At 39.1% G+C, this 24,540-nt stretch overlaps 1 protein-coding gene across 1 annotated transcript in view; it reads left to right on the top strand.

Moving 5' to 3' along the window:
• LOC134664041 (nephrin) overlaps positions 1 to 24,540 on the top strand; it is a 586,846-nt gene that overhangs the window by 310,630 nt on the left and 251,676 nt on the right. Inside the window, exon 4 of the mRNA XM_063520605.1 lies at positions 7,980 to 8,188. Coding sequence (XP_063376675.1) covers positions 7,980 to 8,188 — 209 coding nt within the window. The remainder of the gene's footprint in view (positions 1 to 7,979; positions 8,189 to 24,540) is intronic.

Below are 24,540 nucleotides of genomic sequence, written 5' to 3'. Positions count from 1 at the left end.
CTAGAGCTAGCCTAAACAAATATTTGATGAAAAACTTTTACGGATTGACCCAAACGAAAATGTTTTACGATGTAAACAAACAGTAAAAACATTTATAATGGTAAAATAATTCGTACCTGATTCACAATTTCTGAAATAGAAATTATCAATCAGGAAGTGTATCAATGCCGAACAAGGTAGGTAGGGGTACTACCCAGTCAAGTCAAGTAGTCAAGGTAGGTACTTAGGTTCAAATGGTGATGGCTGAATAATTGTCGTTAAATGAAAGTCTAAAGTCATTGGAAACTAAACACACTACCTCAGAATAAATAATAGTACTAGGTACAGAAGACTCACTCTCTAAAAAAACTCTGGGGCGGAACGGATGTACTTTTAGCTACCTGTAGCAAAGCGACGAAATCGCGGAGTGAGCCACGCCTGACAATACGTAATACATGTACAGCGACCTGCAAAATTGCATGGACACATTATGAATGGAATAAAATTGATGTACAAATGTAGCTTGCATTTAAGCCGGTTAAAAAACGCAAAAATCTCTGTATGCAACGTTTTACTCTTTCAGAGAATAATTAAAATGTCGAAACCAGTCGGAGTAATCACAAGTTCGCTTTAAAAAAACAACGCATTAACAAAATTAAACTGTTACCTAACGAAACTGAATTTGAACCAAAATTCGTGCGATACAAAGTTTGCAATAATTTTAAAAAGTGGATTTCTCGCTCGAATCCGCATATACATCGGCAGAAGCGACGGCAGGCGCTAATTAAGATCACATTACTCAAAAACTTTATAATGAAGAGCGCTCTCAACACAGTAATTAGATTTTTCTTTTGTTAAAATCCGGAGGCGTGGGCCGAGTTATTCCCTCTCGGCTACCTGAATTATTCGGGGGAAAACGTATTTTTTTATAATTTCAGAAGGAAAGTTTCGAGGGAACTTTTTTGATAAATCTATAATTTCGAGATGAGTTTTAGGGTACCGAGTCTTGGAATTTGAAATACGGCTTTCCTAGAGGTGTTTTCTTTCTTTTCTTTGGGTAAACATTGTGGGTGCCCGTTGGGAATAATTCTTGCAAGAATAGTGTGACGAAGGCGACTCTAATATGCTCGCGAAGTGAAGGCGCCACGCGGGAATTAGACTCAGTGTTATATTGAGTTATATTTTTTGAAATAATACGACGTGAACAAAGCAGCAGGTACCTTTATTAATATTATTGATTTGATTTATTTCAATACCTACAAGGTTTTATTAACAGCTTAACTAAAAATTAGAGGAACTTCTGCCTATGAAACAAATAAAGAATATAAAGATAAAATCGATTAATCGTTTGTATTCAGTGCTACGTTCAAATAATGTATGTAGATAACAATAATCCATTACTGTAATTATGCATTTTCAGATCAAATGTTTTTGTTACACATGATGTTAATTAAAGGAATCATCAGGAGCCAAATTCAGAAACAACAATTCAACAGCAATATCAATATAACATCATTGCTTTGCGCTCGCATGTATTAGGAGCATCATATAAAAAATACGTTTTTAATACCATTTTAACAAGGCATATCGAGAATATACCCCAGACGATAAAACACAAAAGGTATTAATTGCTTTTAGTCTTCCATTATGGTTGCGTGAGTCAACGATAATGGCCGATGTCTGTTCGGTACCAGAGGGCTTACCGCGCATGTTCGAAGTGTTGCCTCCCTGACACACTTATGTACGAATTTACCAGTGCGACAGAGAGGCAACACGTCGAACGTGGTTCGCGGCAGGCCCTCTAGCTACAACAGGCAACGTGACTCTTACTAATTACGCTATCGTGAGCGAGTATAGCTTTCGAACAAATCAGCATAACATAGTCACCAGCCATCACCGTTGACAGGGCGTTCTTTTTCACACCCTAGAACTTATATGATCAAGTACTTTTCGCGGATTAAAACCAATTTCCTACCACTCTCCGCCTGTGGAATAAATGCACCACTGAGGATGATAACTCATCTTTGAATAATAAAATAATAAATAAATAAAAAGCGCAAATACAAGCACTCGCACATCGACATTACCCTTGTTTAGCACTGGAGACATTCGATTCGACCACTTGCTTGCATTCAGAGGACCTGCCGTGAACGACATTCGACGTGTTGCCTCCCTGTCACATTTACGTAAGAATTTACAAGTGCGACAGAGAGGCAATACGTCGAACGTGGTTTGCGGTAGCCCTTCAGTATGTAGGCAACAACAGGCCGCCGTAACATGCGCATTTTTATTCACGTGAATCCCCGCAAGAACGCGCTCGTATCCGCTAAAGTAATGACTATTCCCATTGTATGTTGTAGTTATGAAGAACAATTCTTTATCCGCGCACGTGCTCGCTCAGTAAAACAATGTCACTCGACATTAAAATGAAAAAGCTAATCTGCATAAAAATAAAAGCGGTGCCTTCCCGATGACTGAAAAAAAAACGGTACGCCTCTATAATTTTTTCTGGCGTAATCTCCTTTATGGCTATGCAGTCGTGTTCGCTTCTTTTATGCCCGTGGCTTTTGAACGTTCCTAGCGATTACATTAAAATCATAGGGCATGTGGGCTCCTGATTTATGGAGGGCATGGGCACTTAATTTTACCCTTGTTTATTGTAATGCGGCCCTTCGCTGAGCCGGGGACGGCAAACATCGCGGACCCTAACCTTGCCTTGGACTTATCCAAATCTACAACACCCTTTAACTACAAAGCCCTTGTACTCTAAAGCTTCAAAACAAAGTATAATATCGTATTACAGTAGTTAGGTAAGGTATCTACTTATAAGTTTCTTTATGTCACCCTGTAATAAGATTATTTATAAATAATCTAAATAATTACCTACAGGAGAATCCAGGTCGACGATATAGCGCAGAAAGTTGCCAGGCTTAAGTGTTAATAGTGAAAGGAATAGAATAAAAGTTTTTGTTTGAAGTGAAGGTACGAGTATTTGAGATTGTAGAGAACAGTTGGCCACGGACAGCATATGATAGGTCCTTGTAAGATCCTCAGGGTAGTCTACGTGGGACGTATTTTGATATGTATTGGCACAGTTAAAACGAGAATCTCGTGAAGGCCGAGAAGGACAAGTCCAGCAAGTAACCTAGACTTAGCTCATGAGATTACCGCCATGTGGGATGTTGACTCGACGATCATTGTTCCGATAGTCGTGTCAGCGAACGGTCTCATAGCGAAGAGTCTCGACCTGCACCTAGAGAGACTCTCGCTGGGTAGCTGGATCAAGGGTCAGATGCAGAAGGCGGTAATTTTGGACACGGCGCGTATAGTACATCGGTTCCTTACTCTGCGGCCCTGACCACCGGCAGCTTGGGCCCTGCCCCGCTGCCGGCGGCACCCTAGGTTAGGTTTTTTATAATGTGTTTATATGTATTTTTTATTGTTTTGTAAGTGTTTTTTATATTTTACTTTTATATTCATATTATAAATGACCTAGCCTAAGAAGAAAGATAAATAAAGAAAATAAAAAAACTATATTTCACTCAGAGAAACATGCATAATGGCCATATTAGAAATGGGTACTTGTACACAAATCAGCTGCCCACGTATTTGAGGTTTCCATTTTCAAACTGCGCAAAACCGATTGTAAGATTCATGAATAGACATGCCCGCATGCATTACACCAAACGGCAGTAGTAAATTACCATGGCCCATGCTTTCCCGGTTAGTTATGTGAGGTTACAGCTTAATCCGCCGGCCGCGGCGAGCGAAATGACTTTCTTCCTTTATTTACCTGTGCAAAAAGAAGCGCGGCTTTAAAGCGTTGCAGTCCCGCAAATATTTGATAAGTATTAAATAAATTCATATTTGAGTATTATATTAGATTACTTCTATTTGAGTTGGTATGCTCAAATTGAGCGATAAAAGGCCCGTTTGTTTGCGGATCGTTCGTAAAAACTAAGCCTCCGGCATCTCAATTCGCGCGCTCAAATAACAATCTGCCCAACTCGGCCGTCGTTCGCAGTTTTTCTACGGCTCCGATAGGCATGAGGCAAACGATAGCTGTCATCAAACCCGTCAGCTGAAAATAGAAAAGAAATTCCCTTACTGACCTAAATAAAATCATAGACACATAAAAATGTCACACTTTAATTAAACAGAGTTATAATAAGTATTATTACTTACGTCTTTTCATCAAGGTTTACGAAATAACGAATGGAGACTTAAAAGCTAAGTAGGTATCTTCTTTTTTTTTAAATTTTAACTGAGTGTTTTAAAAAATAATGTTTTATATTGATTTAGTAGGATTACGGGTACGGAAATTTTCCGACGATCCGCTTAAAAAGGATTTTAGAAATTTAAGATGTTTAATAGAAAAATACTTTGGGAATTTATTGGCATTGCTTTTTAAAATATTACGGAGCTTTGGTCCCGGCGGGCGGTGATAGATCGCTGAGTCTGCGCATCTGGAGCTATATTCGACAAGCTTTCTTTGCCCATTAAATTATTAAGTATATTATTTATCTTGCTCACTGCCAAAACTGGTAAACAGCTTTAAATTGAAGTCACTATAACAAATCATGACGAAACAATAAACGATTTCCTTCCTTACCTACCTACACTACCTACAGTGTAGACCTAGCCTAGGATTTTGGGTTATAGTGGCAACTAAGCATACTAGACTAACGCGGAGGAGAACTTAAGATTTTTTTCGCGAATTAATGCAACTTATTAATTTAGGGTCGGCAATGTTCATGTAACACCGCTTACCATCAGGCGGGCCGTATAAACGTGGTATAAAAACCCGAGATTTAACTTACTCACGATTTACTCTACCCAAAGTTCATTATAAATGCATTAACCATCGCTTGTACGTTTTACGACGCCTTATAAAAAACAAGCTTAGAACAGAAAACACTATAAAAGCATTCGAATCGCATTGGAGTCAGAATTGTCGCGCTGCGCAATATTATTCGCTTTCATACGACCCGGGGCTGAATAACGGATTATTGTTATTGGCTATTGTGGACTCCCGCCCGAAAAGGCGGCTCGATTTAGTTTTAGATTCAAATCGTAGCGAAGAGGATGAATACATATGAATTGGCGTTTTAAACCGATTAAAAAAATTAAAAAAAAGGAAACTACTTACTTACTTGACTGGTGCGATGACGGTGACCCAAAATGGGTCTTGACCTCCAACACAAGAGGACGCCACTTTGCTCGATCTAGAGCGGTATCACGCCAGATTTCGCCGACGCCGAGCTAACGGAGATCTATCTCCACTCTATCTGCCCAACGATATTTAGGATGACCAACAGGACGGCGTCCAGTTGGTAGACCCAAGTAGACCCTTTTAGCTGACCAAACTTCACCCAGCCTTTCGAGGGGGCCAAGCCAGCAGAGACGCCAGCAGATTCTGCTTACATACGCCAGACGATTCTGTTGCCAGGCGGGAGCCGGAAAACTTTGAAAAGCGTATTATGATTGGTAGTCTGTTCGAGATCCTGAAAACGGTGAAAAATGGAGATACTACTCCTAAAAATACGTGTGATACCTCATTAGATTCGTCATGATACCTAGAAAAATGTATTCGAAGCGTGTATGGCATGGTGGATGGAGGACGGAGTAGTGGACATGCACCGACCCGCTGGGTGGACATAGTAAAGAAGGCCTGCCAGGGATCTACACAGGCGCCTATTATTATTAGGAAGCCGGAAAATCGTGCAAAATGGCGAGTCTTGGTACACTAAATACTGACCTCATGTGGTCGAGATCCTCTGTCATGCGGAAACGAGGAAGAAGATTCTGCTCATTTTGAATGAGTTTTATTGACAACATTATTTGTCCAGTTAAAAGTGAGACACTTTTTGAGGTAGTTTTACTGTAGAAATTTGTACCTACAAATTGATTCGATAATATCAAAATTACCGATGCTCTCCAAATGTGTTATGGGGTTTTTTGAAAACATAGTTTTCGGGAGTATAAAAATTCTGGATATTTGTATCAATAATTAATTAATGTTCTTATTTTTAGGGCACAGAACTCAATTACAATATAAAGCTTTGTATGACGTATGATAGACTGAATATCATGCCAGTTTTAGACAATAACCATAGTTCAAACCTTCAAGCATTCACGCATAGATGTCAATGCTTGTTAGCATTAACAAGCCCTACATTGTGAACTCGGCCTTAGGCTTTGTGTGGCCTGACAATGTGACTGTCGTCACCAATAAGTTTCGACATGTCGCATTGTCGCGCTCAGTGACGAGTTTGTCACGTTGGAATCAATGGGTGGAACAGGATGTGTTATGGTTTTTTATGGATGTGTTCGTATGCAATTTAATAGGTATCGTTGCTGTTGAAATGAGTAAATTATTTTTCTTATTAGTAATACTTTTCATCCGACTTAAAGGTCTGTGCACACCGTCTGCGTGTGCGTGACGTGCACGTGTGTGTGCGGCGTTGTAATATACAGGTCCTTATGAGAGACGGCACACCGCTTGCGTGACGTGTGTGTGTGTACGGCTCCAACATTTTAGTGCACGCACACGCGCCGGTCACGCACACGCAAGCCGGTGTGCACAGGACTTAAGCGGGTTACTTTACAAACACATTTCGGCCGTTTCGAGGATCATCAACTGAACAGGACCAAGCCCTTCAACTCGCTTCACTCGTTCGTTCCCGCACTCACAATTGACGCAACACATTATCACGTTGCTTTTTCTGACGCGATACGAAAAACTAGTTTTAACTGGGGAAAGCGCGTTATAACTAAAAAGTTATTTTCGTGTCATGGTAAAATAATAACAAAATCTAATACCAAAAGCACATAAAGTTGTCGATGATATATTAAGTAAATTTATGTCCACCAACTTAAGTTTTTATATTTTTAAGGTACGCAATACAAAGACAGTAAGTTACAAAAGTATATTATTCATATTGCTGTATTACATAACGAAAGTACACCGCTCCCGTAATGTGTAATTCCTTTGGGGTAAAATCAAATATGAAACAAATGAGCGACGTGCGGTTGCGGCTGCCGCTGACAAATATTTCAGCTGCAGTGTATCCCGCCTTCATTTATTTTTGGTATGCTACGAGGATCCGGATGCGAGCACGCGAACGTTTTGTTTTCGTTGAGTTCCGTGAATCTGACCTATTTGGTAGCCTGCTCAATATTGCTTTTAGAATATAAAAATAAAAATCGTCTTTGAATGTCCCGCCCTTGTCTTATTTATTTTTTTCCTAATGTTTATAGTTACTTGGAAGTCGAGAAGCATTATGCTGATGCCGACCATTTAAAAGTAAATAGTTAAGGAAGGGCATCGTTAGCAAGGTAATTGAAGAGCTAGGTAGCAAAAAATACTCAGCACTTGCAGAATTACTCTGTTTCACCTACTTGCCAGTATTGTAGGGGAAACAGATTCAGGAAGGCTTCTCTACTTGTAGCACCATAAGTTATCATAAATCTATGATAATATTAAGTATATTAAGAACAGGTCACTCACGTATTTTCAGTCGAAAAACGCTCTGCCAGTCTGCGCCGGTCCGTCACCTTCAACGCAAGCTCCTGATGACACTTCTCAGTACAGAGTGAAACATGTTGAGCGTTCCAAAATACATGAGTCACTCGTTCTTAAAGGTGGCCACTGACGAGGCTTCCAACAGTCCAAAAAGTGTGGCTGCAATCCAAAACGGTCCGTGAATGTCAAAAATGTACAATGTTTAATATTAGGATGCCGTCCATTTGGATGATTCCATTGTAACGGCATCCATTTGGAAGGCTCGTCAGTGGCCTGCTTAATATATTATGTTCGAGTCTCGCGGAAGTTTTGTTATTAAAATCTATGATAATGGTAAATATATTACGTGTTTTTATTAAGTAGGACATGAAGGTTCCTATCCAGGAAATATACTTTTCTTTACATATTTTTTCTTAAGAACACAAATATCGGCTTAGTTTCTTTCAGATTACTAAATTATTTATTTTGTCCACAGTTTCGACGTGCGAGGCAAGCCGCTCTCCGAAGCGCGTCACTGGTCCGCGCCAGAAGTATTCGGGCCGCGCGCCCACTTCGCCACCTCGCCGCCGCCGGCCGCGCTCCTAGTGCGAGACGTCAAGCGGCGGGACGAGGGCGTGTATCGGTGTCGGGTGGACTTTAGGAACACTCAGACGACTAGCTTTAGATACAACCTCACTGTTGTTGGTAAGTCTTCCATCTAATATTATGTTTCGTCATGCTCCTCCTCTATCTATAGCCACATGAATACGAATAGAATAGGCAAGTAGGTACTGAAACCACACTGGTCCGCGCCAGAAGTATTCGGGCCGCGCGCACACTTCGCCACGTCACCGCTGCCGGCCGCGCTCCTTGTGCGCGATGTCAAACGGCGGGACGAGGGCGTATATCGGTGTCGGGTGGACTTTAGGAACACTCAGACCACCAGCTTTAGATACAACCTCACTGTTGTTGGTAAGTCTTCCATCTAATATCATGTTTCGTCATGCTGCTCCTACTCGTATATCTAATATAGACACAGGAATATGAATAGAATAAGTACTAAAAATACACTGGTTTCAGCCAAAAGTAGCGCCATAAGAGTATTTTGCGACCTCCACGCCGTATCAAGTTGTATACGCTGTATCAAGTTAGCGGCGATACATTATTATAATATGGCCAACCTACTTACAAAACCAAATTTTTTCTAAAAAACCCAAAAGGCAGACTGAAGCTGGTTGTGCTAGCTGGAACTTTAAATCCATTAGACTTTCTATATTAAGATGATAAGCAATAAAAGCACTTTTATCATATATGTTTATCATATATGCATGCAGAAGTAATATATCAGTAATTTATTTGTACTTAGTTTCAAATATCACGTCTTCAAAACAAGCGCCAGATTACTTAGATATCGCGAACTAGATATCCAAGATCGAGGACAAATTCTTCTTAAAAAATGTGTTACATGATATTTACCCATTGATTTTCAAGAAAAAGAATGAGAAAAGCTTTAATATATCACTCACCTACAGCGGTAGGGATCTCTTTTACATCAATTCACCCGCGTAATTGGTAGAAACTAGATATCAGAGGTATGTCAACGTCTCTGCCGACTCGTATGAACGATATTCCACATTATATCTGATTTATGGAGTTAAACCACAAAACCTTTTTACTTCGACAAAATATTATTTCAATCAGCAAGAGGAAACCATTGTTATTTGTTCAAACAATTTTACAGATATAGCAATTTTATTTTATTTTATTTATTAAGCTTATGTGTGTTAATAATTATTTATTTATCGTATGGCTATATTATGTCACTGGATAGGTACAAAACTGTAAAGAATATTATATAAGTAAGTATACAACTAACTTAAAATTTAAAATTTGGCCTTACTCTGGTCAGCAGCCGCTTCTTTAGTCAGGGTATTAAAGTTCATGTGATTACCTCTATAATTAAAACCCCATTTACGTAATACAAGGAAACCATTCTATAATTGTTGATTAGCAGTTTGGGTTTTAACTAACTAATCATAATTCCCGTCTGAATTTGGAACCATTTTTTGTGGTCAGCACAATGAGACAAGATCACGTACAAAATGCAATATATGTACATGCAAAGCAGGAAAAAGTTCGTAAACATGAATTTTAGTCCGACTTCTTCAAATTTCATTTCAACGGCAAGATTTCTTAATTCCTATTCGTCATTAAACTGTTAATTAAAATCGTTTCCCAAAACTCATTAGTTCCAATAGTTTGCCAAGAAAGCTAACGCCAGCAAGCGACACACTCGATTTGTGGCAACCATATATTACTCCCCAAGATGTAGAGTAAGTCGCGAGGAACTGCATTCCGTTCAGTAGGCCTGCTTTACGATCGCGTTAATTGATCAGGAGGTAAATGGAATGTGGATGTTATTTATCTGAAAATGTAGGTAGGTGAATACTTCATTTTATACCGGACAAAAATTAACTATTTAAGCTAGGGACAAACTGAGCTCACGCAACGCAATGTATGCAATGCATTATGAAATCTGAACCCTGAAAGTTGTATGCTTAGAAACATATTATGTACTTGTCATACATTGCGTAGGTATGACAATTTTGTTTCTAAGCATAAAAAATTCAGGGTGCTTAGAAACAAATACACTTGTCATACGTTGCGTAGGTATGACAAGTATGGTTCGAAGCATAAAAATTTCAGGGTACAGATTTCATAATGCATTGGATACGATGCGTACGTGGGCTCAGTTTTTCCCTGTTTAAAAAAAATATCTTGATCTCGTTATTATCCAAAGTCAAGATATTTTTTGTGACAAGCTAGCAAGAGATAGCCTAAGTATGTATTTTGCAACAAATCATACGTAGTTTTTTCCATCCAAAATTATTTTTTGCATTAAGTGCTAGTTTTTATTTTTATTATGTAGTTACTAATTTTAACAACAATTCATCTTCTTTTAAATAAATGATTAGGTTAGTAAGTAGGTAATTACTACTTTACCTAAATGTTTCGAGGTTAACACATAATGATATAGTGTGGCATATGTCATAATAACTATAATGGCCGATCTCTAGGTAGTTACAATCCTAATGTAATTGTTTGTTCCATGAATAAGCATGTTAATAATATATGTCGCGTACTTCAAACATTTCCACCAACACGTATTGCCTCGTGCTTAAACTTAACATAATTATACACAAAGGTGACACTTGTTTGGGATAATAATTACTATTATCACTAGTCAGGTTTCCTTAAGAGCCGTTGTGCACTGTTGACTAGTCGCCGGTGACTTAGTTTCTCGGCGACCAAATCGTATGCTACTAGGGCCAGAAGACCAAGCCGAGCGCAAGCATCACTAAAATATGTTGTGTTCTTCACAACTATGTTCAAGAGGGAGACGGATACAAATTGGTCGCAGTGTGAACACTACCATTTGAAGCCGTGTGTCGCCGGCGATCAGCAGTCGCTTGTGCGTCGCCACTACGTAGCAAGTCGTTGAGTCGCTCGGGCGACTGGCGACTAAGCGCGTAAACGCCCATTGAAATTATATAAAATTAAAGTCGCCATCGACTGCGTCGCCGGCGACAAGTCGACAGTGCGTAACAGCTCTAAGATCAATCCTTCGTTACTAGTATTATATTAAAATAAATAATACTTTATACCACCACCCACACTGTTAACTGTACATCGGTGGACCTTATGCCTTTTGTAATAAGGTCCACCGATGTACAGTTAGGAGTGTTTCTGTTTGTGCGTAAGCTCCAAGGAGCTTTAGAACGAGCACGGCACATTTACCTCTCGTCTATGAATAGTCATTCATATACGATATTATTACGGAGAAACCATAAAGAACGAATATGAACACAAGTGCGTAATAAAATCTTTACCCGTACTAACATTCACTGGAATTACCGATTAACGTGACAAAGCGCCTCGTTGGTTGATTTCTATTTAGACTCCATACAATCCAGTGGAGGTATTCCAAGTTTATTGGACGATAACACCACAGACAATATGTGTTGGAGTACCTAGACCACGCTAACGCGCTTGTTTTGAGTGCCATCGATGCGAAGTGGCAACAGCTTCCAAGCGTTTGCAGTCAAATCCTTTTTTTTAACGCACGGGAAACGTGTTTTATCCGTGCTGCACGAATATCATAGTCGCATTTTTATCACTTTGTCATATCATGCGTCAGTTTCGTTTCAAACTTGCTAGAACGTGACAGATGATAAAAACCGGGCAAGTGCGAGTCGGACTCACGCGCGAAGGGTTCCGTACCATAATGCAAAAAAGACAAAAAAAAACGGTCACCCATCCAAGTACTGACCCCGCCCGACGTTGCTTAACTTGGGTAAAAATCACGTTTGTTGTATGGGAGCCCCACTTAAATCTTTATTTTATTCTGTTTTTAGTATTTGTTGCTAAGCGGCAACACAGAAATACATCATCTGTGAAAATTTCAACCACGGTTAGTGAGATACAGCCTGGTGACAGACGGACGGACGGACTGCCGGACAGCAGAGTCTTAGTAATAGGGTCCCGCTTTACCCTTTGGATACGGAACCCTAAAATGGCGACCATAATTAGCCTGGTGATTATCTGTGTACCTACCTATATTTATTCGTTTCTCTGAGTAAATCGTTAAATAGGACTAGTTAATACCTCAACTACCAAATACTTTTGAATTTATTGATATGGCCATGTAGCTATCCCGAGAAATCCTACTTAATAGTCGTAAAGCCAGGAAGGAAACAAAAGATATGGCGCGCCGCGCGAAACAATCAATAGAAGATAAGGCCGTCGTGCAAGTTTTACCTTTTGTACTTCCGATTAAAAATTTTGCTCGTCAAATTTCTATATCACCAGCTATTTAATACTAAAATCATACTGTTTTCGTAACTTTTTTTTATCGGACTCATTTTAAACTATCAAAGTTTTTGTTGGTAATATGTTTCGTGGTATTTTCCCTTGATTAAAATGCGTTATCATTATATAAAACTACAATTTTGTGTTAGCCCCTCTTAATGGTCAGATGTTATCAACTTAATCTAAGCCAAACTTTTCCGTGATAACGCGACAAGAATATTAACTTAACCTTCAACCTTATTTTGTGTTATTACTTTTTGTTAAGGACGGTTTTTGTATAGGTACTTTGAATACAGTCCATCATTCTGTAGGGATCGCTGTAGCTGGTACACGCTTGATTTACACACTAAACTTAGTAACTGCAAGTGCAACATCTATTAAACACAATGTCTATGCTGAGATCAAATCAGTTTGAGCTGTGATCGATGGCAGAAACTTCAGGAATGTTCAATCAATGTTGCTCTTAGGCGCTCGATTTTCATTAGTGCTGATGATACCGTTTATTAATTTAATCAGCGGGCGTGTCACGTCGTGCGTGGATGGATGGAGTGGACCCTTGTCACAATAGTGCTGACTGCAAGCAAAAGATGTGTAGATGTAGGATAGATATTGCTGCTAGCCTTCTTTCCCAGTATTTCAGCGTGACTCTTATGTGTTTGACGTCCACTCGGATCGGTGGGCCAAATTGGCTACCGAATGGACACCGGAGTTTAGCTAAGGTAGTGTTTAGTTTAGGCAGAAGCAGACCAAAAAAGAGCGCGCATTTTGCAGCAATCGCGGAAGCATTCACCAAACCGATATTAATGGCGTAAGAAATGGGGGGTCTTTGCTCAAAGGGCACAAAACAATAGTCTTTAAAAAACGTCTGACATTGACGTCAGATATTAGACTCCATTTTCAAGCAGTGAGCTAAAAACACGTTGATATTGCGCCACGTACTGTTGCTCGGCGCGCAGCTCGCTATGCTATTGCTTAATAGAGATACAACTTTTAAACCCTTAATTAATTGAATGTGACATACTTACTGATCTTTCGGTGTCTTGTTAAGAAAGCATTTTATTAATCTTTCTGATAATCGGATTTTTTGTGTAATTATATGCTTTGAAACCTTGCGAAAGTAATACAAAACAAAGCTTTCTAGTAGATTAAGAAATACCAAAAGATTAGCAAATTTAAACGACACTTCAGTGGGGAGCTCTACTTTAACATGTAGAAAAAGCTAAAAAAATTACGCTATCCCAAGGTTGCGAATTTGATATTGTATACCTGCATATTGCGAGATTTTTAGTATGACACCAATTCTCGGACAAACTAGTAATTAATACATAAATTCAATAGTGCAAGTGACATCAATTCACCTGTTAGCTATCAATGGCGCTGATTTTACATTCACCCAAAATATTTTAATACTTTGATAAATAATATATTTTAAAAAGCTGATCTTTTAATCTACTTTCGATAGGTACTCGCTATATTCAATATCATTTCCATGAACTTTAAGGTAGCTGCCCGATTCGAACTTTTAAATACCTACGTCAATTAATAGATCTAGATACGATATGGATTAGATGTGTCAGTGTCAAAAGTGACGTGTTTGTTTGAAGAAACGTCACATTTGACACTAATCTAATACATATTGTTTCTATATCTATTAATTGACGTATCTTATAGTTCAAATTGGGCCGTAAGTAAGTAAACAAAATACTAAAAGGCTGGAAGTTGAATAAAATGACATAATTAAACATGCTACACACGCAGCCGCCCCGAACGGACTCCTAACTTCTAAAGGAAGATAACATTTTGCGAGCATGGACGCGGACTTTAGCAACTTTCAATGAAAATTGTTGCGAACATACTGACTTTATTACTTTTGGAAGGATATGAGAAATAAATATAGGTAATGTTATGCAAAATAGAAAATGACTGACTTTATTAGCGTGATCGTGATTTTAAAATGGAATATTTTTAGACTGTTTGTATCTAATTGAGCGAGCGTTAGTCAAGCTCTCCGTTTCAGCTTGGGTAACAATACTTTCTTATATTCGGATGTTTTCCTCTACGGGTCGCATTTTCAACTTACCCTCGTAAAATTTTGTGAGCAGGTTCGATGATTAAATGTTTTTTTTTTGTCGATTCAGTTTTTGAATTGTTTGAAAAGCTTTAAGCTATATGTATTCTCGCAAACACAGCTCACAGAGCGACTTGTACATTATTAGACCCGGTAGTGTGATCAAACGGCAAAAAAATCCTAGAGAAATCCCTTTCCAAAATTCCTCGAGGCAAAGCAACGTAGCCCACAAGATTTAGTTCTAGATAGATTGCTTGAAATTATTCAATCTAATCTTAGAACTTGGTGGTTAATCGACTTAATAGGAGTTTAGGCTATTTCTAGCCCAAACCTATTTGATAGGATTCCAAGTAGGTACTGGAGTTCGACACGAAATCTACTGAATCTTGTTACGATAGGTATTGAAACCTTTTGATTGGTTGATTTTCTCTTCAATTGGTACTGAATCTCTTCAAGACGGCAATTGGTTCTCTATTTAACTCGCAATACATTGTAAAACAAGAGATTTGCGTAAACCCCAACAGTGTTAGGCAGCCAACCCCGCTGTTCAAGGAAATTACCTACTTAGTTGCCTCGTGCACACGATTATGGTCCTCGCCCTTTGGTGACAGGGGCTGTAATGGTGTGGCCCCACGGGAAGGATGCTTAATCACGAATTGATGAGGCGAGCTAATTACGTTCCGTAGCTCGCGATATAATGTACCGTTGGAAGTGTACAATTAAATTGATTGTTTGGTGCCACCATTCATGGTATAAGTTAGTAGGTTTCTCGTTATACGAGTACATGACAATTCATCAAAACTAACATATGTACTTGTACCTATTGTTGTTAAAGATTTCTACAACAACAATACAACCTCTAATAAGTAATAACTATAAAGGTATAAAAGAAGACATTACAGAATATTATACAAATGTAAGTTTATCAGTATGTGCGCGTCATTCTTAGGTTTTCTGCGATCTTGCCCGAACTGTTTTAGCACAACATAATATAAGGAAATATGAGTTGACCCCAACTCGACTGAAACCGCGACATTAAACAACGAAACATTTCATAAAAAACCGCCGCATTGTTTCTTTTATTCGTATATCCAGGTCAAGCGCGACTTCCATTTCCGCTAACAAATCATTATCGCCTACAAAAGTGCGTGTAGACGCTGACCTTACACAAATGCCATGCAAATGCTAATCGCTGCCATTGCTACACTCAAGGTGATAGTGCAGGCAAATGTCACCGCTATATCTACGCACATATAGGCTGAAGCTCCAGATTCGAGACTTCAAGCTATTCCTATCGCTTAGCACGCGCGTAAACGAGTCCTAGTTTTGAGAAAACCAGCGTGAAGTGACTTCTAGCACCGTATAAATAATAGGTAGTAATAGTGCGCTTAATACTGGTTTTCCCGAGTGTTGCAGGCAATTGGAATGAAGCCTCAGGTGCGCGAATCCGCGCTTTTAATAAATTGCGAACGTCGTCGCCTTCGTCTTGTGTTGTCGAGAATTATGGTTCGGGAAATTTGCAGCTGAATGAACCGGCGAAAACAGGTGCAGGCGTTGTAGGCAAAATTAATTCTAAATATTAAGCGCGGTGTTCTGAAACGGCTTTTGACTATGGGTACCTAGTTTGTCTTATTGATGTAACTTGATCTAACATAGCTTCGGTGAAATATGAGACGCTGAGATGTGGGTTGCCTAGTTTATTGGATCTATAGTTTTATAAATCGTCATCATCATCATCTCAGCCATAAGACGTCCACTGCTGAACATAGGCCTCCCCCTTTTTTGGGGGGTGAATGCCATAATCGCCACGCTTGGCAGGCGGGTTGACGATCGCAGTCGAGTACACCGAATTTGAGGGACGCTGCTGCCCGTCCACCGGTGGTCTTGGACGTGGTTTAAGGACATACCCGGGTCCTGGACGCAGTTTAAGGACATACCCGGGTCCGGGTCCGGGTTTTATAAATAATACTACGAGTATATAATATACTAAATACTACTCTTTGATTACAATGCACTGTGAATCATTTGAAGAATGCATGAATAGAAATATTTATTTTCCAGAATATTTATTCGTTTCAGTACTAGATCTAACACATGTAGCGCATTTGTAGTTGACGTATTCACGCCGTCGTATATATATTTGCAATATACCTATCGTAACATATTATAGGTACGCAACTTGTTTACTTCGGAAAACCTCACAGAACAATTTATATGGACTTTTTTTAGTATTTTTTATTCTTATAGGTAGGTGTAATCAGTTCAGTTCGGTATAAACTATTTAAATGGCTTAGGTTATTTAAAATGTAATACTCTTAATATTTACAAACAAGCTGTCATATTGAATTATTACGTCCCAGCCTACAACGACTGCACAACCTAATCACAGCAGGCTATATAACTCTCTTATACAGCAAATCTCGATATAACCGGTATCTGTTTCCAGTAATTGGTCACAGCTCACAGCGACAGCCCACGCTTATTCCCATCACTTCAAGCATTATATACTTACACAAACCAGTATAACTACGCTCTCTGTTTACACATAGTTACTATCAACCTCAAGGTCATAATTGTACAAAGTTGGGTGAGCCGCGACTCGTTTGTGTAGAGGAATACGCGGCCAGGTAATCTGCCGTCCGGCTCCCGCGCGGCACCGTTAATTTGATCGCATTTCCGTCAACGGGTTGTTCCCTTTAATGAGCAGCGGCCCCCCGGGCCCGGCGTAATTGGCCGGTGCCGGACGCCGGACAGCGCCGATAATTGCCCGTCTCTTTTGCCGGACGGCGCCACGTGTCGGGGCTTGATGGGATGCCCGTGCCTCCGATTTGTTGGGTTGCCATTATGGCCGGTGAACTAGTTACATGACTTTCAGAATAGAGGACTTTTGACTTCCCTTGTGTTGTACAAAGCGAAAAATGTAAACCATAATATAACGTTGATTGTTTGACTGCTGAAGCAAAAGGAATATTAGCTTAATTTTTGATCATATTCTACGATACTTTTGGAAAACAAAAACGTGACAGCATTTCGTATTATATCTATTACATTTTCATTTATTTCGAACAAAATCGTAACGTGCCTGATACAATTCCAGTTTCACAACTTGAGATGTATTATTCTGCATTATTTACCTGACTGCTGGCTGGTGACGCAGTGTAGCTAATTGATAATTTCTTTCTTTTTAATATTTACTAAATCACGCTTTTGTGCTTATATATATTCCGGGGAGAATTTAACTACTGGTGATTTTTAATTGTAATGTAAGCTACTTACCTACTTACTCGTATTTAGACATATCTTGATTTATCAAGCTAGATAATATCTTGTTATACCTATTCAAGAAATCTAAAACATAAATATTTATTTTGTACATTTATGACTTGTCAAAAGTGCTCATTTTAAACTTAAGCTTACTAGAATAAATAATTTTAGTTTTTTAAAGTTTAAAATAAGAAAATAGAGCATCCCCTTACAAAATGTAAACAATATTTACGCGTTGCAGTATATTACAGGTAGTAGACTTGCAAACTGCGCTCACAAATTTCAGTTTTAAAAGAGTAGTTAGTCGTAAATTTGCTTTTCTTCATAAAATTCAGAATAGCTCAGGGGCGTAACGGCTTGATTTCACGCCAAGTTCGGTTTGGCGCTGCCCGCTCGGGGCCTTATTCTTGAATGCATTTGACGTTCGATAATTATATCGAAAACATATTGGTTGTAACTTATAGTCGCGCACTGTGCAGTTTCTGAGGAATTTTCTCTAGCAAACGCACCGGCTATGGAAAAAACTTTCGAGCTTAGGTTTTTTGGCGTGCACTGAGAGAAAAGTACAACAAAAATACACTTAGAATTACAAAAATAAACTTAATCCGGGGACAAGGAGAGTTAACTAATAGGAACAAATTGACTTTTGCAATTTCTATTAGTTTTTGCAATTTCTATTATCTGTTTGTTGAAATTATATTTGGGATTACTGAGCTGTTTGTAGAAATAAATAAACTTTACAGAAATAGTGAAACGTTATCTTACTAAAACTTCATTTTTTCCCCCAGTAGTACAGAACTGTTTTTTAATTCCTGGTGATGATTTTTCTCTCAGTGTGGCTGCACCTAACTAAGTGATTCTTTAAGACGGGCACAGATTCTAAAATAGTTTTTGCCAATGCCTGTAAGTACGACATGTGTGAATTTGAAAGGTCAAACCTTCCTAACGTGTGGGACATAAGTATATGTACCTACTATGATGTACAGATTTGGCTCGTGTAACCATAGAAGAGCCAAAAATGATTGTAATTGAAAAAGCATTCAACTGGTGGCCACTAAGGTGAAAAGACGTTAGACATTAGGTGGTGAACATGAACCGTGAAAATGTCCTTAAATTTAGGCTGAAGACATAGCCAAGCCGTTGGAACAAGGCAACGCACGACTTGTAGCTACGAGCAGCAGTGGCTATTTGTGGCTGACATGATACTAAAGATAGTGCTTACAGGTTCTCAACCAATCTATATGCATATTGAACCAGTATTACATCGGTGTTGAAGTCCAGCTTCTGAATAAGACTCTGGTCCACTTTCGGGTAACCGCCTTTTGCCATGAAACCTGTTATCTGCGATATTGGAGGCGATGATCGCCGCGATTGGATAAGTGGCCGGGCGGAACGAAATGCCGGGAGTGGTTTATGTTTACTTTTTAGATGAAACTGTTAGTTTGAGCAGTACAGCAAATAGTAGCAGATAAAACAACTCTCCAAAAGTATCTGCCATTCGAGAATACTCTTCCAAAAATATAGGTAGGTATACTTTAACACAGGTCGCGTTCATAGAATAGAATAGTTTATGTGTAAAAAAGGGTATAAATTGATGTTACTTAATAAGAAGTTGAATTGATGAAGTTGAACAGTATTTGTTACAGTCTAATTGTTACATTAAGGCGGGGTGCACCATGACCGCCCCCCCCCATTTGATGTGCTGATCAAGGTTATAATGGTGCTAACGAACGTTAACTGCATATTATTTGGGTTGGGTGGGCGTGGGGTACGTTAGAGACCTATTTCTTCTTGTTGAGTTATTAGAGAATGATAGTTGTTCATTATCTTCCTCGCGTTATTCCGGTCTTTGCCACGGCTCATGATGAGAGCCTGGGGTCCGCTTGTTTTTACGTTTCTAGTTTTAGTTTAGAACGTTTTAAAATAAAGAAAACAAATGTTTTCTAAAATAACCAAGAACTCGTAAGTGGCTAGGCTTATCTTATCATCTATTTCATTCATTCTAATCTATTTCATTCAATTTTCGTTGGATAAAATTTACAATCATGTTATTTAGTGTCAATGGTGTACAAACACGCAACGTTGGAATGACAATAAATTGTCACGAAGCTGAACTGAGTGTTTATTTTATGACTTAGTGTTGTTCTAACAGAAGGCACAATAGAGTTGCTACACATTATTTTTAAAATTACCTACTTATTTATGCCAATACGGGTTTTGGCATTCACTTTGGGGTCTATTTACACATTGATGAGTGTTTATTGCGACTTCATACATTGCTCCGCCAGTTTGAAAATTTTACAAAAACTAAATTACTTATTTTTTTATATATGCCATAGTTAAACTGATTATTTCTGTGTAAAAGAACCTCTCTTGCTTACGATTAGGACATGCAAAGACAGAACAAGTTGATCTAATCCAGCATCGTTCTAATATCTATAGAGACTTAAAGTTATAATTACCTTAAAATAATATTTTGCTCCAACCTGAGCGCACTTGTCATCTCCGCGATAACAGAAACTTCCGCGGAAGATGACCGGGGAATCGAGGCTTAATCGAAACTTTAAATCACTTTGCTCGGATCCGCAAGACTTTGTTGCCTTTCCATCCGAGCTGATCCACCGCGAAACGGTAAACAGATACCTACTTATTTATCAATTAATATCAAGAGTTAGTCAGCTCAAAAGTTTTAATTGGAACCCGGAAAGGACAGGCGAAAAAGCTGTACCTATGCAACGCAGAGTCAGTCACTTTGACTGGTCGGTATTAGAGGTTAAAGTTAGATCGAGCGCGCGGCTCCGACGCCGAATGTAAAACCTAATTGCCCTTTGATGCTTTAAATGGGACAGGCCAGAATAGCTTTTATATACAGCCGTGCCAAGCAAATACGGGTCTTTTTCCCTTGCGGCTTGAATTGGAACAATGGCATAGTGGGAATGCATGGCTGCATGGTAATCGAAGTGAATTGTGAGCAATCACCTGCGTTGTATTAGGCTGATTGGCTATTAATCTGATTTGGATGCCTCCGTACTGTTTGCTGAGTAAACCAATAATGGTGCAAAGTGAGAATAGGCTTAAAACTGGAATAAATACTTTCATAAGTAATTAATAATTAATTAATAAGAATCATGTTATTACGTCTATTATTCCTTTATTTTAAATAAGAATAATTTAACTTAGGTACAACACGATTAGAATAAATTCAATTAAAACTGTATTGTTTAACAAAGTTGCTGATGCTGGTTGTGAGGTTTCTTGGGAAGGAAAGTGAGTCTTTAAATAGGATTTAATAATTGAATGAGAATTTATAAGGGCTTCAGTTTTTAAATATACATTTCATTTCTGAAATATTTTTTATTCGTAGTTTCATTGAGATGATCGTAAAAATCTAAGTTAAGTACCTTTTTTTTTCTTTTTTTTTTATGAATGGGTTAATGCACTAATGCACAGACCAATGGTGATTGTCATATGTCTAATAAAATTATAATATGTTCATTGTATTTTAAAACGGCACTCAATTAAATTCAGTTATCTCTTCACATATTCTGCCATGGATTTAAACATATCGCACGATATTAAACCCAAGATTCCGTAAGTAAGCAGTTTAAGAATATTCAATTAGCCTCCACAACATTCGCCAACACGCTCCGGTATCTTCGAACATAAAATAGAGGAAAGCTAAAACTTCGTGACACGCTATGTTTAGAGAATCCTAAAATACAGGAACGGAGTTCCCTCGCAGGTCCCTGGTGGAACGGTAACGAACCGGAACGATGCCGTCACACCTGCCGTCTCATATCATAACGCGGAGTATTTCGATCGCTTGTCGCATCGTCTTGGATAAACCAGTCTGGTCTTTTCTTGGCTTTCCTTTCTTAGTGCTTTTGTGATTAAATCTGCCTGGTAAAAACTATGTAAAAACCGCCTTATGTTTTACAAAAAAAGTGAAGGATTTAATTTTTCCCATGGATTGTGTTTACGTCACCAAATAACTATTAAATACCTCCCATAAATTTTGCATGGGGGACCTTGATATTTACGGATCTTAAATACATAACGAGAGCCCTTAATGTACATACACATTACACATATCTTACAGACTAACAAACGATCAGCAACATCAATATTAAAGTTAACGTCCTAGTGCTCGACATACTGGATGTCCAAAAGACACCCTGCTGTCACCTGTATTGACAATAGGTGAAGTTTAAAAATTACATGTACTGGGACTAGGGTTGCCAGATGGTCGGGATTTGGCGGGATTCTCCCTATTTTTAACATGTGTTCCCGATTCCCGACAAAGTGAAACTGGTCCCGAAAAACAGCTTCACGTTATAAAACAATAATGTCAAGTTCCGAACTGTCGCCGAGCGAGCGAGCTGACGTAGTGCCAATAATGTAAAATATCGTTGTTTTTAATATAATCACTTTAATATGAATGTATTCTTTTTTCCCGAATTTAGTCCCAAAATCCCGAAAAAATTATATTGTTTCCCGATAATAGCGCCTTTCGATCTGGCAACCCTAACTGGGACAGTGATGGACACTCGGACGTCTACCTTAGTTAATAACAAAATCAAGTGACAGATATCACGTTGAAGATATACAGGAAAAGCTTAGTACTTACTCGTATTGTGTAATTTTCAGAATCGCTACGCCCAGCGTGAGATGAGAAGCACCAGACCGCGTAGCCAAGATGCCAATCGCTTACGCTCCGTAGCGATCGAAACGCATCTGTCCCTGTCGCACTAATATGGAAGAGTGATAGAGAGATATAAAGCTTTTCGCTGTCGAAGCGATAGCGATTGTAACCTTGGCTAGGCCGACAGTGTTTCTCATCTATTCTGAGCGTTCCTAGAAAAAAGGAGCCCGTCAGGGTCTATTCAACTTTAGTATTCCAAGAATCGTACGCGTTACGCGAGTGGTATTTCCAATGAAAAGGGGAACTAAGAGTTAGGGAAGCTTCTTAAGATGCTTTATTCTGCTGGAAAGCTAAAAGAAAATAATGGATAAGTATTAAATCATTTTTCAAACTGGTAATATTCATATTAACTCATTGGTACGAATGATGATGAGAGAAGATGGCCGATGGGGTCGAAAAGTGCGAAAAGTGCAAGCGCAGCGTAGGAAGTCCACCGACAAGATGGACAGACGACCTTGTTAAGGTCGCCGGAAGACGCTGGATGCGGGTCGCTTCCAACCGGCACGTATGGAGATCCAAGGGGGAGGCCTATGTTCAGCAGTGGACGTCTTATGGCTGAGATGATGATGATGATGATGACGAATGATGATTGGGAACCATTTCAAAATCGACAACTTAAGAAATGGCCATGGGAAGAAGCCGTGGGTTCTCATACCATGAATGGAAGACGCAGGGTATTAAGGCCCATGCACAACAATGTGGACAAGCAATATAGCCGATGCACCTGTTGGAAGAGGCACAAACCCCCTAGAATTTTCTCCATAATGTCAAGCGCGACTTCAAGAATACTCGTAGAGTCAACACAACTCATGCTCAGGGCATTTAGACTGATCGTTATTCAGGCACTTGAAGGAAACTAACCACCACTTAATAATCACCGGTGAAACTGTCTAAATTGTCTGCCTCATAGCTGGTTCACATTAGGCAATACGTGTTAGGCGATGCGAAGCGCTTGTGACTCTTAAAATGCCAAACATGGACACGTTATTTAAGCTAATGCCTTATACTTTGTTATTATAATCTTAGATATTTGATTAGGGACGGCGTACTTGCATACACGACAACGTTAAGTAAAATAAGTTAGAAAATGTGTTAGTATAGTTAAAATTGATTAGTAAAAAATTGGATGATTTAGCGCCCATATTTAAATGTAATTTGCTGACAGGCTGATATCGTCCGGCGGACTGGTAATCAGTGGGCCCCTTTAAAAACCTACGACCACAGTACATACTGTGTACCTAGGTATAAGTGCCTATCACACACATAGTTATATATAAACAAAAGACAGAACTGAGCACATCATATATATAAAACACGAAATCATTTTCTGAGAATTCAAAGTTATTGCACTCAACTATAACGACGTAGCGATAAGACAGCGCGGAAACTCTAGTCTGTTCTATAAAATTTGCCTGCATCATTAGCGTCACGAGGCAACAGGCAGAAAAATGTCTCCAGTCGCTGAGCTATTCCGGAGCAAGTCAAGCCAGCCCGGTGTCATTCTAACAGCGTATCAAGCACTGGCAAGACGAAGGATCAGCTTAACCAGTACTAGTGAGAACTTCGATCACGTAGTTGACACGGGTCTCGAGATACAACGGTTTGTTACCAAGCAAGACTTACGCTCGCTCGTGAACGAATGAGAACATGCCTAGACATTTCCTTATTCCTACATTTTGTTCCGCGGATCGTGATTCTAAGGATAGAAAAGAATTGACACTTGAAAGGCTGGGATAGGCTTAAGAATTTAAAGGTCGAATCAGATATGTGATGACCTTTTCTGAATCCGTCGAACCCTTTGCTATAGATACGCTTTGAATCGCATCTAACCCATTTGGATCACAAAAGCGGAACAGACGGATAGTGTTATTTTCATGGGCCTTATTTTAATTTAATATTATTTAACTGTAATACCTTTCCCATTGTATCGAACGCCATGAAGCGCACACTTCGAACGTGCACGCTCAACGCTGACGCCGACCACCATACATTTGTTTCAACCAATAAGTAATTGGTTAGCTTCCAGTAGACCAGAAAATAATGTTGATATCATGAGCATTTTTCTACACTTAAAGTCATAACACAAGGCACAGGTGTGTTATAAAAGTGTTTCAAGATATTGCATCGATTCTGTTACAGACTCGCAAATATTTC

This window comes from Cydia fagiglandana, chromosome 4 (genome assembly GCF_963556715.1).
Source record: "Cydia fagiglandana chromosome 4, ilCydFagi1.1, whole genome shotgun sequence".
NCBI classification, from domain to species: Eukaryota; Metazoa; Arthropoda; class Insecta; order Lepidoptera; family Tortricidae; genus Cydia; species Cydia fagiglandana.
This window is presented reverse-complemented; position numbering and strand designations above follow the sequence as displayed.